This window comes from Cajanus cajan, chromosome 10, assembly GCF_000230855.2.
Source record: "Cajanus cajan strain Asha chromosome 10, NIPB_CcT2T_4, whole genome shotgun sequence".
NCBI lineage: Eukaryota > Viridiplantae > Streptophyta > Magnoliopsida > Fabales > Fabaceae > Cajanus > Cajanus cajan.
The window spans coordinates 14,581,056-14,594,726 of NC_138526.1; the positions used below are offsets into that span (position 1 = coordinate 14,581,056).

The following is a 13,671-nucleotide window of genomic DNA, read 5'->3' on the forward strand; positions in this document are numbered from 1 at the left end:
TATATATATATAAGAGGGTTTCGTTTACTCTAGACTTACTTCATTCAATAACTCATATTGTGCATCAAATTTCAATCGGAAAAATTGCCTATTGAAGTTCTAAGAGCTCAAATTTCTCTCTTTCTCTCTCTCTCTCTCTCTCTCTTATTCTCCTTGTATTTCTTGAGTTTCTGTAAGGTAATTGTAGTGCAAAAGACTGCAAAAAAACACCTAAATTCTGTCATCGAAGATCTAATAAAACTCGATTAAGAAGTATTTCATAAAAATCCTTCCTTTAATCTATTATTCTTGTCATACAATATTGTTAATCAATAAAAGTAACCATGTAAACATCTTAGGTGAGATCGTATAATTTTAAATTCGAATGTAAATAGTTAATTAATAAAAAGGGAGTAAATGTTCGAAGTATTATTCTACATTACGCTAATTTCATCATAAGGGTACCAATTTAGGACATTGTAGGGTTCTTAACACCTTCCCTACACATAACCAACCATCGAGCCCAATTCTGGTTATAAAAGCCAAGTTGGCATTTTTTGAAAATTCTTTTCTTTTTCTGATGTTTTGAGTAAAACATCAGTGGCAACTCCCACGAACCATGTTTTAAAACTATTAATTAATGATTAGTCTAGTATTCGGGCATTCCTTAATTGATGATATTTTCAAAATGGAGGTCCAAACCATCTGTGGACAAGATCAGAATTTTTCGGGTTTTGACAGCGAGAGCGCATCTGCTTGAAAATTACAATGGAACTCAATAGTTTGAAATTTGTGTGCATATGCTTCTATAAATGATAATTCAAATAGGGAATTTTTATTGATATGTAAGATGAAGTAAGCGGAAAAACACATAGAAGGGGGGTTGAATATGTGTATGTGTGAAAAAAGGAATTTTAAAACGTTTTTCGCAAGGGACTCCTTCTTCGTCCAGTAAAAATGTTATTTTGAATACTTAGTAGTAATTGTGCAGGATTGGTTCAACAAAAGATTTTTGCGTCTGAGAGTTTATTATCTTCACAGGGAAAATGATTCTTAAACAAAAACCGTTCTTTAAGATAATAAATTAAACAAATGTGGTTTTCGTCTGAAGATTGTTGTAATAGACGATAAGTATTGAACGAAATTTTCAACCAAATAAAAGTGTGTCTGAAACATTGAAAAATAGTGCAAGTATTTTTATACTGATTCGCTCAAACTGAGCTACGTCCAGTCTCCTTCAAATGAAGGGTTCCACTAGATATTCAATGAAGTACATATAGTATTATCGACCACTTCTGGCCCTCCAACTTCACTCATCAATGCTAATATTCTTTAATCAGCCTTTTCAGGCTCGCAATAAGTATTCTAGACCACCCAGGTCACGACCACTTCTGGTCGGCCAACTTCACTCATTGGCTCTAGTATTCTTTAATCAGTCTCTTTAGGCTAGCAGTGAGTATTCTAGACCACCCAGGTCACGACCACTCCTAGTCGGCCAACTTCACTCATTGGCTCTAGTATTCTTTAATTAGCCTCTTCAGGCTAGCAGTGAGTATTCTAGACCACCCAGGTCACGACCACTCCTGGTCCCGAGTATTCTCAACCACTCCTAGTTTGTCAACTTCACTCGACGATGCTAGTATTCTTTTTTAAGCCACTTCTGACTCTCAGTGAGTATTATCGACCACCTCCTGACCCGCTAACTTCACCATTAGCGCTAGTATCCTTTGTTCAGCCACTTGTGGCTCTTAGTGAGTATTGTCAACCAACTCCTGGCCTGCTAACTTCACCATTAGCGCTAGTATTCTTTAATCAGCCACTTTTGGCTCGCAGTGAGTATTCTTTGACAAACCTCTCCAGGCTTTTACAAGTATTCTTTTCCTAGCCTCTTCAGGCTTTACAAATGATAAATGTATGGTTTGGTTTGAGTGTTTGGTTTACTCTCACAAAAAGGATACATATGTTTGTACACTCACTAAGGTATGCAACCTTAGTTTTACAAAGATTGAGTGTGTGGTTTACTCTCACAGAGAGGATACAAAGATTATTACACTCACTAAGGTTCATGTTCATAAGTTACACTTAGAACTCCTTAGTCTACAGAGATAGATACACTATGGGACATTTGACTCTATAAGCTCTGTCTCTGGTTTCTTTGCTTCATGGGTTGGATATCACTCTCTATCAATGCCAAAGCCAACCTTTCAAGGTTTGAAGTGATGATCTATATATAGTCTCGTAGAATTTGCCCGTTGCAAGTGTCCGTTGAAGTAGAATATAGTCGTTCATGACTAGTTCGATCTTCTCATTTAATGCTTTAGATCTTGTATTAAATGTTGCTTCTTGTTTATAGACATTGCGTGAAGTCTTCTTCGTTTGTTAGTAGTAGTGTTTGAGTTTAGCAGAGACCTAGGAACCTTTTTGTCATTTTTTGGTCGCGTAGCTGTAGAATCGTTGTCCTTATATGAAAAAGTAATGTACTTTTTATGACACATGCATGCTTTTACTTTTGCATGCTTTTCTTCTTCTTCTTCTCTTCCTTTAATTACGCGATCATGTTGAGAGCTTTTATATGATTGTAGACGTTGCCTGATTTTTCCTTGGAGACATGATTCTTCATAGGCTTGCGTGGCAGTCTTCGTCTGCGTCTGTTATTCCATATGCATCTCAAGTCTTGTTCTTCGTCTGAGCATTAATGCTTTGAATTTCTATAGTCTGGTCAACATTGTAGATGGACAAACTTTGTTTTCTTCTAGAACACTTTTCAGTCTGTTCTGTCCTTCGTCTAATGTGTAGTTAATTTTCTTCTGATCTTTGACCAATGCTTCGTCTGATTTCTTATGTTGCGCTTGAGATTGTCCTTGACACACCTTTGTCTGATATTAGACTCATAGTCGTTTGACGCACATATCATACTTTATCTATTCATTTGGCTTGGTATGTCTGATTCTCATGATGTGCCTTGCCTTGACTATTCTTCATCTAAGTTGACCATTGGGCTTAATCTAATGTTTGTATGGACTTCATCTGATACTTAACCCACTTTTGTCTTGTTCTAGATTTAGCCTTGTTTTGGCCTTTCGTCTGATACTTCAAGGTTTTGACTTGTAGTAGGCCTCGTCTAGTATTTGTTGAATGTTCTTCTGCCTTTTGATCAGACCTAGTCTTGTTGCTTGACCAACCATCGTCTGATGTTCTTGTTTAGTTCATCCAAACTTTGTGGATCTTGCATTTAATGCATTTGATCTTGCATTAAATGTTTGCTTGCCGAATCTGTGTTACGTGAAGTCTTTTGTACTGTTTGTTTACTTCTATGTCTGACTTCAATCATAACCTATGTATATCTGTACTTTTCCTGGCATTGTAGCTGCAAAGGCGTTGTCTTTTTCTGAAAGGTAGGTGTACTTGCTCTGACACATGCAGCTTTGACTTGTGGATACACGCTAGTCCATTTTTCTTCTCTCTTCTCATGTTTTTGATGACTTCATGTGTTCTTCTGAGGTTTGGATGATAAGCGATATTTCTCATTGTGACTTAGTGGACTTCAGATGTTTTTCAATATTTTTTGTTTGCGTTTGGAATTTAAGTCTCCGTCTGAGAGGTAGACTTTGACTTTTCTTTTCGTCTGGTCAATTTGTGAAGATGGAATACTTTAGTTCCGTCTGGAACATTCTTTTGTCTTGTGTATATCCATTGTGACACCCTCTATCCTAACATACATATACAATAATTATAAATAAATAAAAAAATTCATCATTAAAAATCAAATTTCCAATCACGTAAGGGTAAAGAGTTCACATTCATAAACTTAATCCAAATAACATGTCGGTAAAATTACAAAGAAATAAAACTAAATTTTCCAAAATGATTTAATAAGAACATCTTAAACTAATCCTATCTATGTCTCGATGTCACATGTCCTATCAGAGCAAAACCCAACATAGAAGCCTAAGCTTCATCACCAACATCTTCAGCCTCACGCTGATGATCACTTGTATAACAGTCAAAACAAAACAACACGAGAAAAGGGAGTGAGAAACATCTCACTCTGGCTCACGATATAGAAATATACGTCGGATAGCCAAACACAAACAAAACAAGTATAACATAAATAAATTAATAATAACATCACACTCATACAAGACATAAAACATCACTTTATCATGTAACATTAAAAATGCATAAGTATGGACACGAACTACATATTATCATGCATATGGCGTCAGTAAAACATCACATGGCATATTGCCGCTAGCAATACACGAAGAGTAGTCTAGGAGTACATGCCGGGTCACACCCTCTGCGCACTCTCACTAGAAGAATATACTACCAGAGTCTCGTCAGGATAGTTAAGCCGCGCAAGATACATCCCATGCACACAATGGGCGAGACTGGGACTTCCAAACCGAGCTATCCCCAAGGACTAATCCCCAAAGCTTTTACACTAGGGGGCCTTCTCTGGCGGTGTATTCCATATCGTACCCTTAAAACACTTATGCAAATGATGCATGTCAATCAAGACTCTATGCATTCTCATATCACATTATCATTTCCCATGGTCATTTCACATCATCACATTTCGTCATCACATTTCATATCTCATGTCTCAATCACATTTCACATTATCTCATCATATTCACAAAGCCTCCACAAAGCACTTTAATTTATATCAAAACTCGTTTATTTATAAAATTAAATACATATTTTTACATCTCATCAAACAAGGAATATAACAGAACAATAAAAAATCAAAACAGAAAATATTCATATTTTGCCTATTTCTCATAGGGTTTCCCGCAGGAACCCATAGAGCAATCTAAATCATATCAAAACATATTTATTCTCAAAATTAATCACATACTTGCACATTACATTCAACAAGGAATACAATAGAGCAATCAGATAGCAAAACAGAAAACATTCATATTTTGTCTATTTCTCATAGGGTTTTCCATAGGAAACCATAGAGATCTCAAATCATACAATTAATTTCATATAAGAAAAATAATAAGCAAAACAGATACAATTGGGAGAAACCCCTCATACATAAGCATACAAAAAATACAACAAACACAGGATTGGGGGCCAATCCCACTACCCAACAGATATTCTCACACCCAAAGCGAGGTTTCTCACTCCCCCCTTACCTCGATAAGCAGGAGCCGAAACTTGTTGGTCGCCCCCTCTAGGTTCCCTTTCGTCTTCAGAGAGGAAGGAGGAAAAATATTAGAAAATGAAAAAATGAGTTTTAGAGAGTGCAAAACGCTCTATTTATAGGCATCAGCCTACGGCCAGAACAGTCCGTTCCGAATTCGGATCGGCCCGTTCTGGGCACATAGAACATGTACAAAAGCCTCTCCTAGAACGACCCGTTCCAAAACCAGAACAGCTCGTTCTGAGATTTTCGGAACGACCCGTTCCAAGGTGGAATGACCCGTTCTAAGTCAATACCATGTTCTTTAAAACCACATTCGGAACGGCCCGTTCCTAAAGTGGAACGGCCCGTTTTGAGTTGAAATTTTACCCATACAAGCTTGAGTTGGAACGACCCGTTCCCAAAGTGGAACGGCCCGTTCCGGAGCTATGAAAATCCAAAATTGCTAATTAATAAATAAATAAATAACATATATATATATATATGAAATTAAAATATCAATACAATTTAAAACATGATTTTCTTCAAATAATAATTATAACAAAATATCATAATTAATAATATTGTACAAAATAATTTTGATAAATTATTATTAAAAATCTTTAAAAAATCAATCAAACCCATTTAATTAATCGAAATAATTATAAGGAAATAATCTTCATAAATACAAAAATAAATAATAATTATTTGTAGTATTAGTAGAAAAATTCAGGGTGTTACATCCATCGTCTATGGTCTTGTATCATCTGAAGCTTCATTATTTTCCTTCTTAAGCTGGACTTGGCTTCATTTGATCTCTTCATCTGATGCTTTGTAGCTTTTACCCTTTGTCTTAGTTTTGGTGTGGGAAGTTGCACATGTTCTGTTCTTCATTTTGCTTGTACTTATGTTTTTTTGAAACACTAACATACTTGTTAGAAATAATAACATGTATTATATTTGTCTCATTCAAAACCTTGCTGGGAATTGCTTCGTTTGACTCAACATAAGAGTTATTTATGTTTGGGGTGCCTCATTAAAACCTTCCTAGCCAAAAACACTTTAACTAAGGGAAGAGAAAAAAAAGACTAAGATAGGAAAAATACATTGACATTTGCTAATTTGAATCAGTGATTTTGAGGCATTTTGAGGTCGATGGTGGTCAGATCGATCGTATGTTCTGGAGTGATCTTCAAGTTTTTGGCATAGTATTTCAGTGTTGTGTGTTAGTATACTCAAATTGTGGCTATTTTTCCATCATTGGTCGAGAGATTCATTGGAAGATGAGGTGTAGAAATCACGATGCCAGGGCATTTAGGGAATGTTGTCTGAGTGTAACATTGTTGGAAGTTGCAACATCTACTAAATTTTTTTTCACATTTAATGACTTGGTATATTTGTCACAACTTAATTTGGTTAGAAGTCCTATGTAGCCCTTTGTATTCACTTGTTTGTTTGCAAATCCCAATAGGGGCTTGTTGTAAGGTTTGATGCTATCATAGGGTAGTTGCATCTAAAAATAGGTATTCTAGTAAAGGATGTTGATCAAACTATCTTAATTTATGAAGATCTTCTGTACTTTTCAATTGACAATTTATTTCAAAATGATCATAAGGTTTTACTAATGTAGAATATTTTCATTTCTTGATCTAAAACTGTTATTCTTTTTGTTTTTTTTTTTCATTTCTTGATCACCTTATAAGCATTAATTAGACATGATTTGAGAAATTTAGATGTTAATATTTTTAAATAAATGTATGTTTGAAGTTTAAAGAATTATGAGTAACTATATTTCACTCAAATTTTAAATTTATACTTTCTTGCACATGAACATTATTATTTAAAAAGGGTTTAAATTTTTATTTTGCCTAAAAACATAGATTTCTCTTTAATATTGTTGCTACTTAGCTTGTTTATTCTAATTATATTATTCTAAGCATATTTTAATTATATTAAATTAGTGTAAGGAAAACATTTTGTGTTTTTGTGTACTTTTAAATAATAAAAATAAAGTAAAAGTAAAATTCATTAAGATTGAATAATAATTTATAGTTAGTAAAAAAAACAATTTTAGATAATTATAAAGGATGTAAGTGAGATATAATATAAAAAATTATAAAAATAAAATTGTACGGGTAGGGGCGTTCGGCCACCGCCGGTCGGCCGCCGAATGGCAGTACTTGGTGGCCGAACGGCAATCGGCCACCAGGACCGAACTATCATTACTCATTGCTCTTAACCCGTGATTAGGAGTTAATCAGATGATTAAGGTGTATTACCTGATACGGTAAATACGTTGCAGGGCCCATGGGGTCCAGGGCCCATAAATGTCAGTATAAATAGCTCAGGTCAAAAGGTAACGTCACTGTTCATTAATTATCCTAGATATCTGTGCTTGTCCTGACTTGAGCGTTGGAGTGCCTTTTGCAGGTACCAACCCCTCTACTCACATCGGATTGGAGCACTCGTTCGACCTTCATACTACGAGAAGATTATTGGTGTACCCCCTTTGTAGGTACATTTGGCGCCCACCGTGGGGCCGAACGAAGGTAATTGGAAGTTTAACTAAGTGTAATGGCGATAACTAGAAGAACAAACACTCAAGACCATCAAAATGAGGAACGTGTGGAGGTTGTTGATGAAACAGATCTTTCCGAAACGGTTCGATTGTTGAAACAGGAAATGGAGTTGATGAAACAGCAGCGAGAGAGAGATGCAAGAGAGCTTTCGGCCTTAAGAGCCGAAAACGAGGTGTTAAAAAGTCAAGACACTTCCTGGAAACCGACTCATGTCACCAACACACAAACTCAGGGATCGTATCAATCCCATGCAATCCACACCTCAGCTCCACATGCCTCGGCAGTGGCACCTGGAAAACCCCCCTCGGCTTTACCCACCGTCGGTCGCCCTGCAGACTTGACAACTGTTGGATCGCACCGACACCCCTTCACTCCTACCATCATGCAACTTCCGTTGATGGATAACTGGAAATCCTTGTCTATTGATAAATATGATGGTACCACTGATCCTGACGAACATCTTGATGTTTTCTTGACACAGGTGACATTGAGTACAACTGACGATGCTGCCTTATGTCGGATTTTCCCAACGTCACTCAAAGGAAGGGCATTGAGCTGGTTTACTCGGCTCCCTCCCAATTCCATCGATTCCTTCAGCACTTTGTCATCTCAGTTCACCATTCAATTCGCAACGAGTTGCCCTCATAGTCTGACATCCCTATCTCTAGTCGGCCTTCGCCAAGACAAGAAGGAATCTCTTAGGACCTTTATGGATCGGTTCAACAAAGCAACTTTGGAGATTAGAGACCTTAACCCAGCCGTCGCACTGCATCATCTCACAACAGCCTTAAAACCGGGGCCGTTTGTCAATAGTATTTGTAAAAAGCCACCTTCGGACATGAATGATCTAAGAAGACGGGCTGACAAATACATGCAGATGGAAGAGTTGGCAGAGTATCGTAATCAGGCCCGAGCTGAATCGTCGAGCAAGATAGAAAAGCAGCCAGAACAATCATACAGGGGGCGAGGCAAGGAGATATCTCTTCGGGATCGGCCTAATCGGGGTCCGAAGTACACTCAATACACTCCACTCAATACCAGCCGTGCTGCGGTGCTTGAACAAGCTATAGTTTCAGAAGTGTTGACAATTCCAAAAAGAGCATCCACTCCGCCACGAGCGGACACTAGTAAATCTTGTCGGTATCATCGCAATCGTGGACATTCCACTGACGAATGTGCTGCCCTTAAAGACAAAATAGAAGATTTGATTAAGAAAGGGAAATTGCATAACTGTGTGGATCGGTCAGGGTCGTCTCAAGCTCGTTCATATCAACCCAGATATCAGGACCGGCGCAGGCAGGACCGTTCCGATAGAGCCTCACGAGAAAGAAGCAGGTCACGTGAAAGAAGCAGGTCGCGTGAAAGAAAAGATACTTCGGCACCATCACATAGGAGGGTAATTAATACCATTGCAGGAGGGTTTGCTGGTGGAGGCTCAACTTCTTCGGCTCAAAAAAGGCATCCTAGAGCAGTTCGGTCGGTCAACACTGTTCATAGACACTCTTCTCGGAAGATACCAGCAATAACCTTCACTGATGCTGATTTCAAAGGCATTGATCCCGAGCAAGACGACCCGATGGTTATTAGTGTGGAAATTCATAATTGCCTTGTCAAGAAAACGTTGATCGATCAAGGCAGCTCGGCTGATATATTATATTGGAATACATTTAAACAGTTGGGTATTTCTGAAAAAGAATTGCTCCCTTATGATGATCCATTGGTCGGTTTTGCAGGAGAAAGAGTAAGTACCAGAGGTTATATTAAACTCTTCACGCGCTTTGGTTTTGAGGAGCAGGAAAGCAGAGAAATTCAAGTGAAGTATATTGTGGTTGATGCTAGTACTTCATACAATATTCTCCTCGGCAGGCCATCCTTGAATGCATTAGGAGCTATCGTTTCAACACCACACCTAGCGATGAAGTTTCCATCTGATAAAGGGAAAATCATCACAATTCACGCCGATCAGAAGGCAGCTAGGGAGTGTTACTACGCTAGTTTGCGACTTGCGCCATTGGAAGAAAAAAGGTCGAGGTCAAAAAGGGTTCATGTTGTTAACGCCTCAGCACCAATAGAGGAGCCGGTTTGGGATCTTGATCCAAGAATGAACACCGAAGAGCGAGTAGAACCGGTTGAATTAAAAGTGCAATTTCAGATCGGTGTTCATCCTGTTCAGGTTACATACATCGGCGCCGACATGTCTGAAGAAGATCGTTCCGCCCTGTGCGAGGTTATATTGAAAAATAAAGATCTTTTTGCGTGGACACCTTCTGACATGCCTGGTGTGGACCCTAAGGTTATGTGTCATAAGTTGTCAGTTTGCACTGAAGCAAGGGCAATTGCACAACGTAAAAGAAAAATGGGGACGGAAAGGAAGCTTGCAGTTGAAACGGAGATAGCCAAGTTGCTTGAGGCTAGGTTCATTCGGGAGGTTCATTATACCACTTGGTTAGCCAATGTAGTGATGGTGAAAAAACCGAATGGAAAGTGGAGAATGTGTACTGATTATACTAACCTCAATAAAGCATGTCCGAAAGATGCATACCCACTCCCAAATATAGATCGGTTAGTTGATGGTGCCTCCGGCCATGGAATTTTAACTTTTCTTGACGCTTATTCGGGATATAACCAAATCCCCATGCATTCTCGAGATGAGGAGAAGACGGCTTTCATAACCGACTCGGCCAATTATTGCTATCAGGTAATGCCTTTTGGGTTGAAAAATGCGGGGGCAACGTATCAAAGATTGATGAACAAAGTTTTTCAACACCAAATAGGCAAGAACATGGAAGTGTACGTGGATGATATGGTCGTAAAATCCAGAAGCATCGATCGGCATGTATCGGACCTTTCGGAAGTATTCCAACAGGTGCGCAAGTATGACATGCGGCTTAATCCGGAGAAGTGTGTATTTGGAGTGTCCGGAGGCAAATTCCTAGGCTTCATGCTTTCGGCGAGAGGTATCGAAGCTAATCCTGACAAGTGCATGGCAATCGTCAACATGACAAGCCCTCAGAACCTTAAACAAGTTCAACAACTAGCAGGTCGGCTTACAGCGTTGTCACGATTTCTCCCGTGTCTGGCCGAAATAACGAAACCCATGATGGGATTGTTGAGAAAGGCGAAAAAATTTGAATGGTCTGATGAATGTGAAAAGGCCTTTCGGACCCTAAAGGAACGTCTCGGTTCGCCGCCTATACTTTCTAAACCCGATCTAACGCTACCAATTGTGCTCTATTTATGTATATCAAATGATACAATAAGTACAGCTCTAATTCAAGAACGGGAGGGACATCAACCTATTTACTTCATCAGTCGAATGCTACAGGAGGCTGAGACAAGATACCAGCTTTTGGAAAAAGTGGCACTGGGGCTAGTCCATACCGCTCGGCGCCTTCGGCAATATTTCCAAAGTCACCAAATCATCGTTCGAACTGATTGCCCGATAGCGAAAGTGTTGCGTAAACCAGAATTGGCAGGAAGAATGATGGCTTGGTCAATCGAATTATCAGAGTTTGATATTGGTTTTCAGCCTAGAGGGCCGATCAGGTCCCAGTGCTTGGTAGATTTTATCAATGAGTTGCAGCCGAAAGGTTGTTTTGTGAATAGTTTGTGGACGATACACGTGGATGGTTCCTCAAACAGCCAAGGTAGTGGAGCTGGCATAATTTTGGAAGGACCAACAGGATTGATTCTAGAACAATCATTACGGTTTTCGTTTAAAGCTTCAAATAACCAGGCCGAGTATGAAGCGCTGTTGGCAGGATTAAGGCTCGCACGAGAGATCGGGGTCAGCCGATTGGAGTGCTGGACCGATTCAAAAATTGTAGCCGAGCAGGTGAATGATAATTTTCAAGTAAAAGATGCGAACTTGTTAAAATATTATCATTTGTTTCAAAAAATGCGTGATATGTTTGAAGAAGTTCACGTAAAGCACACCCCGAGAGAGAACAATGAGAGGGCAGATCAGTTGGCTCGGTTGGCAAGCAGTACAAGAAAACCCGGACAATTGAGAACCACGCTTCACTTGGAACTTGAAGCGCCGAGTGTGGTAGCTGCCGAATGTTTGACAGTGCAGGAGTCTGCTCGAACATGGATCACTGAGATAGTGGAGCATCTTGAACATGGCAAACTACCATCAGATCCAGCGGCTGCTAAAAAGCTCCGAACGCAGGCTGCTAGATATACAATAATTGGAGGAGAGCTGTATAGAAGAGGATTCTCGGTTCCGTTGTTAAAATGTGTTGATAAAGAGCAAGCCAATTATATATTGAGAGAGATTCATGAAGGGATATGCGGTTTTCATTCGGGAGGACGAACTCTGGCCACTAAGGTGCTTCGCGCAGGATACTATTGGCCTACTCTCAGGGACGATTGTGTAACGTTCGTAAAACACTGTATATCATGCCAACGGCATGGTAACCTTATTCATGCTTCAGCTGAAGAACTTCATGGTATTAATTCACCTTGGCCGTTCGCAATGTGGGGTATGGATATTCTTGGACCTTTTCCAATTGCCAAGGGTCAATGCAAATTTTTGCTAGTTGCTGTCGACTATTTCACGAAATGGGTCGAGGCCGAGCCACTTGCTAGCATCACGGCTGCTAATGTTCAAAAGTTTTTGTGGAAAAACATCATTACACGCTTCGGCATTCCATATGCAATTGTAACCGATAATGGTTTGCAATTCACCGATCAAAAACTTAATCGGTTCATTTAGGATCTCGGCATCAAGCACAGATTCACATCGGTAGAACATCCGCAAGCTAATGGGCAGGCCGAAGCAGCAAATAAGGTAATTCTTGGTGAACTAAAGAAAAGATTGGGAGATGCCAAGGGAGCTTGGGCAGAGGAGCTGTTAGAGGTTTTATGGGCTTATCGGTGCACGCCTCAGTCCACGACTAAAGAAACACCCTTTCGGCTAACATATGGCACTGATGCAATGATACCTGTTGAGGTAGGAGAACCATCTTTTCGGCGACAATATTTTGATGAAATTTCCAATGATGTATCTCTCCGAGCTGAAGTTGACATGGTTGATGAAGTCCGTATCAGAACAGAGATTATAGCGGAAGCTTGCAAGCAAAAGATGGCTCGTAGGTTTAATTCCAACCTCATTAAAAGAAGTTTCCAGGAGGGCGACTTGGTGTGGAGAGTGCAAGGATCGGCAAGACGCAAGCAAGTTGGCTGCTAACTGGGATGGTCCATTTCGGGTACGACATAATCTGGAAAACGGCGCATACAAGTTGGAAGAACTCTCGGGCAAGGTCATTCCCAGAACGTGGAACGCTTCTCATTTGAAGACATATTATAGCTAGTATATGCTGTAAAAAGGACCTTGTGTAAACCGATGGTGCACTCTTTTCCTTGATCGGTCTTTTCTCCCCTTATAAAAAAGTGAAAAGGGGTTTTGGCCGACAAGGTTTTTAACGAGGCACCCATTAATGAAACTGCTTCAGTTCTTCTATTATATTTGACAATTCTTAACTGCTCAAATCTCGCAACAGGCTTCCCTCCCGAGTTGTTCAACTCGGCTAAGGATGTGCCTTAAAAAATCTCGCAACAGGCTTCCCTCCCGAGTTGTTCAACTCGGCTAAGGATGTGCCTTAAAAAATCTCGCAACAGGCTTCCCTCCCGAGTTGTTCAACTCGGCTAAGGATGTGCCTTAAAAAATCTCGCAACAGGCTTCCCTCCCGAGTTGTTCAACTCGGCTAAGGATGTGCCTTAAAAAATCTCGCAACAGGCTTCCCTCCCGAGTTGTTCAACTCGGCTAAGGATGTGCCTTAAAAAATCTCGCAACAGGCTTCCCTCCCGAGTGGTTCAACTCGGCTAAGGATGTGCCTTAAAAAATCTCGCAACAGGCTTCCCTCCCGAGTTGTTCAACTCGGCTAAGGATGTGCCTTAAAAAATCTTGTAAGCAAGCAATTCTGAACGAACCCGTTCGGTATTGCTCAAAAAGCAAGCAATTCCGAATGAACCCGT

At 39.7% G+C, this 13,671-nt stretch overlaps 1 protein-coding gene across 1 annotated transcript; it reads left to right on the plus strand.

Annotated features, from left to right (window-relative positions):
• Positions 1–7,687: 7,687 nt before the first annotated feature.
• Positions 7,688–12,883, plus strand: LOC145952328 (uncharacterized). Its single transcript, XM_083064673.1, has 2 exons — positions 7,688–12,355; positions 12,410–12,883. Exons 1-2 carry the CDS (start codon positions 7,688–7,690, stop codon positions 12,881–12,883), a joined length of 5,142 nt encoding a protein of 1,713 aa, XP_082920799.1.
• Positions 12,884–13,671: the final 788 nt, after the last annotated feature.

Excerpts from the sequence above, each read along its gene's own strand:
- LOC145952328 (XM_083064673.1), top strand. The coding sequence starts at position 7,688 with ATGGCGATAACTAGAAGAACAAACACTCAAGACCATCAAAATGAGGAA. Across the intron at positions 12,356-12,409 it reads TCGGCATTCCATATGCAATT|GATCTCGGCATCAAGCACAG; the intron begins GTAACCGATAAT and ends CGGTTCATTTAG.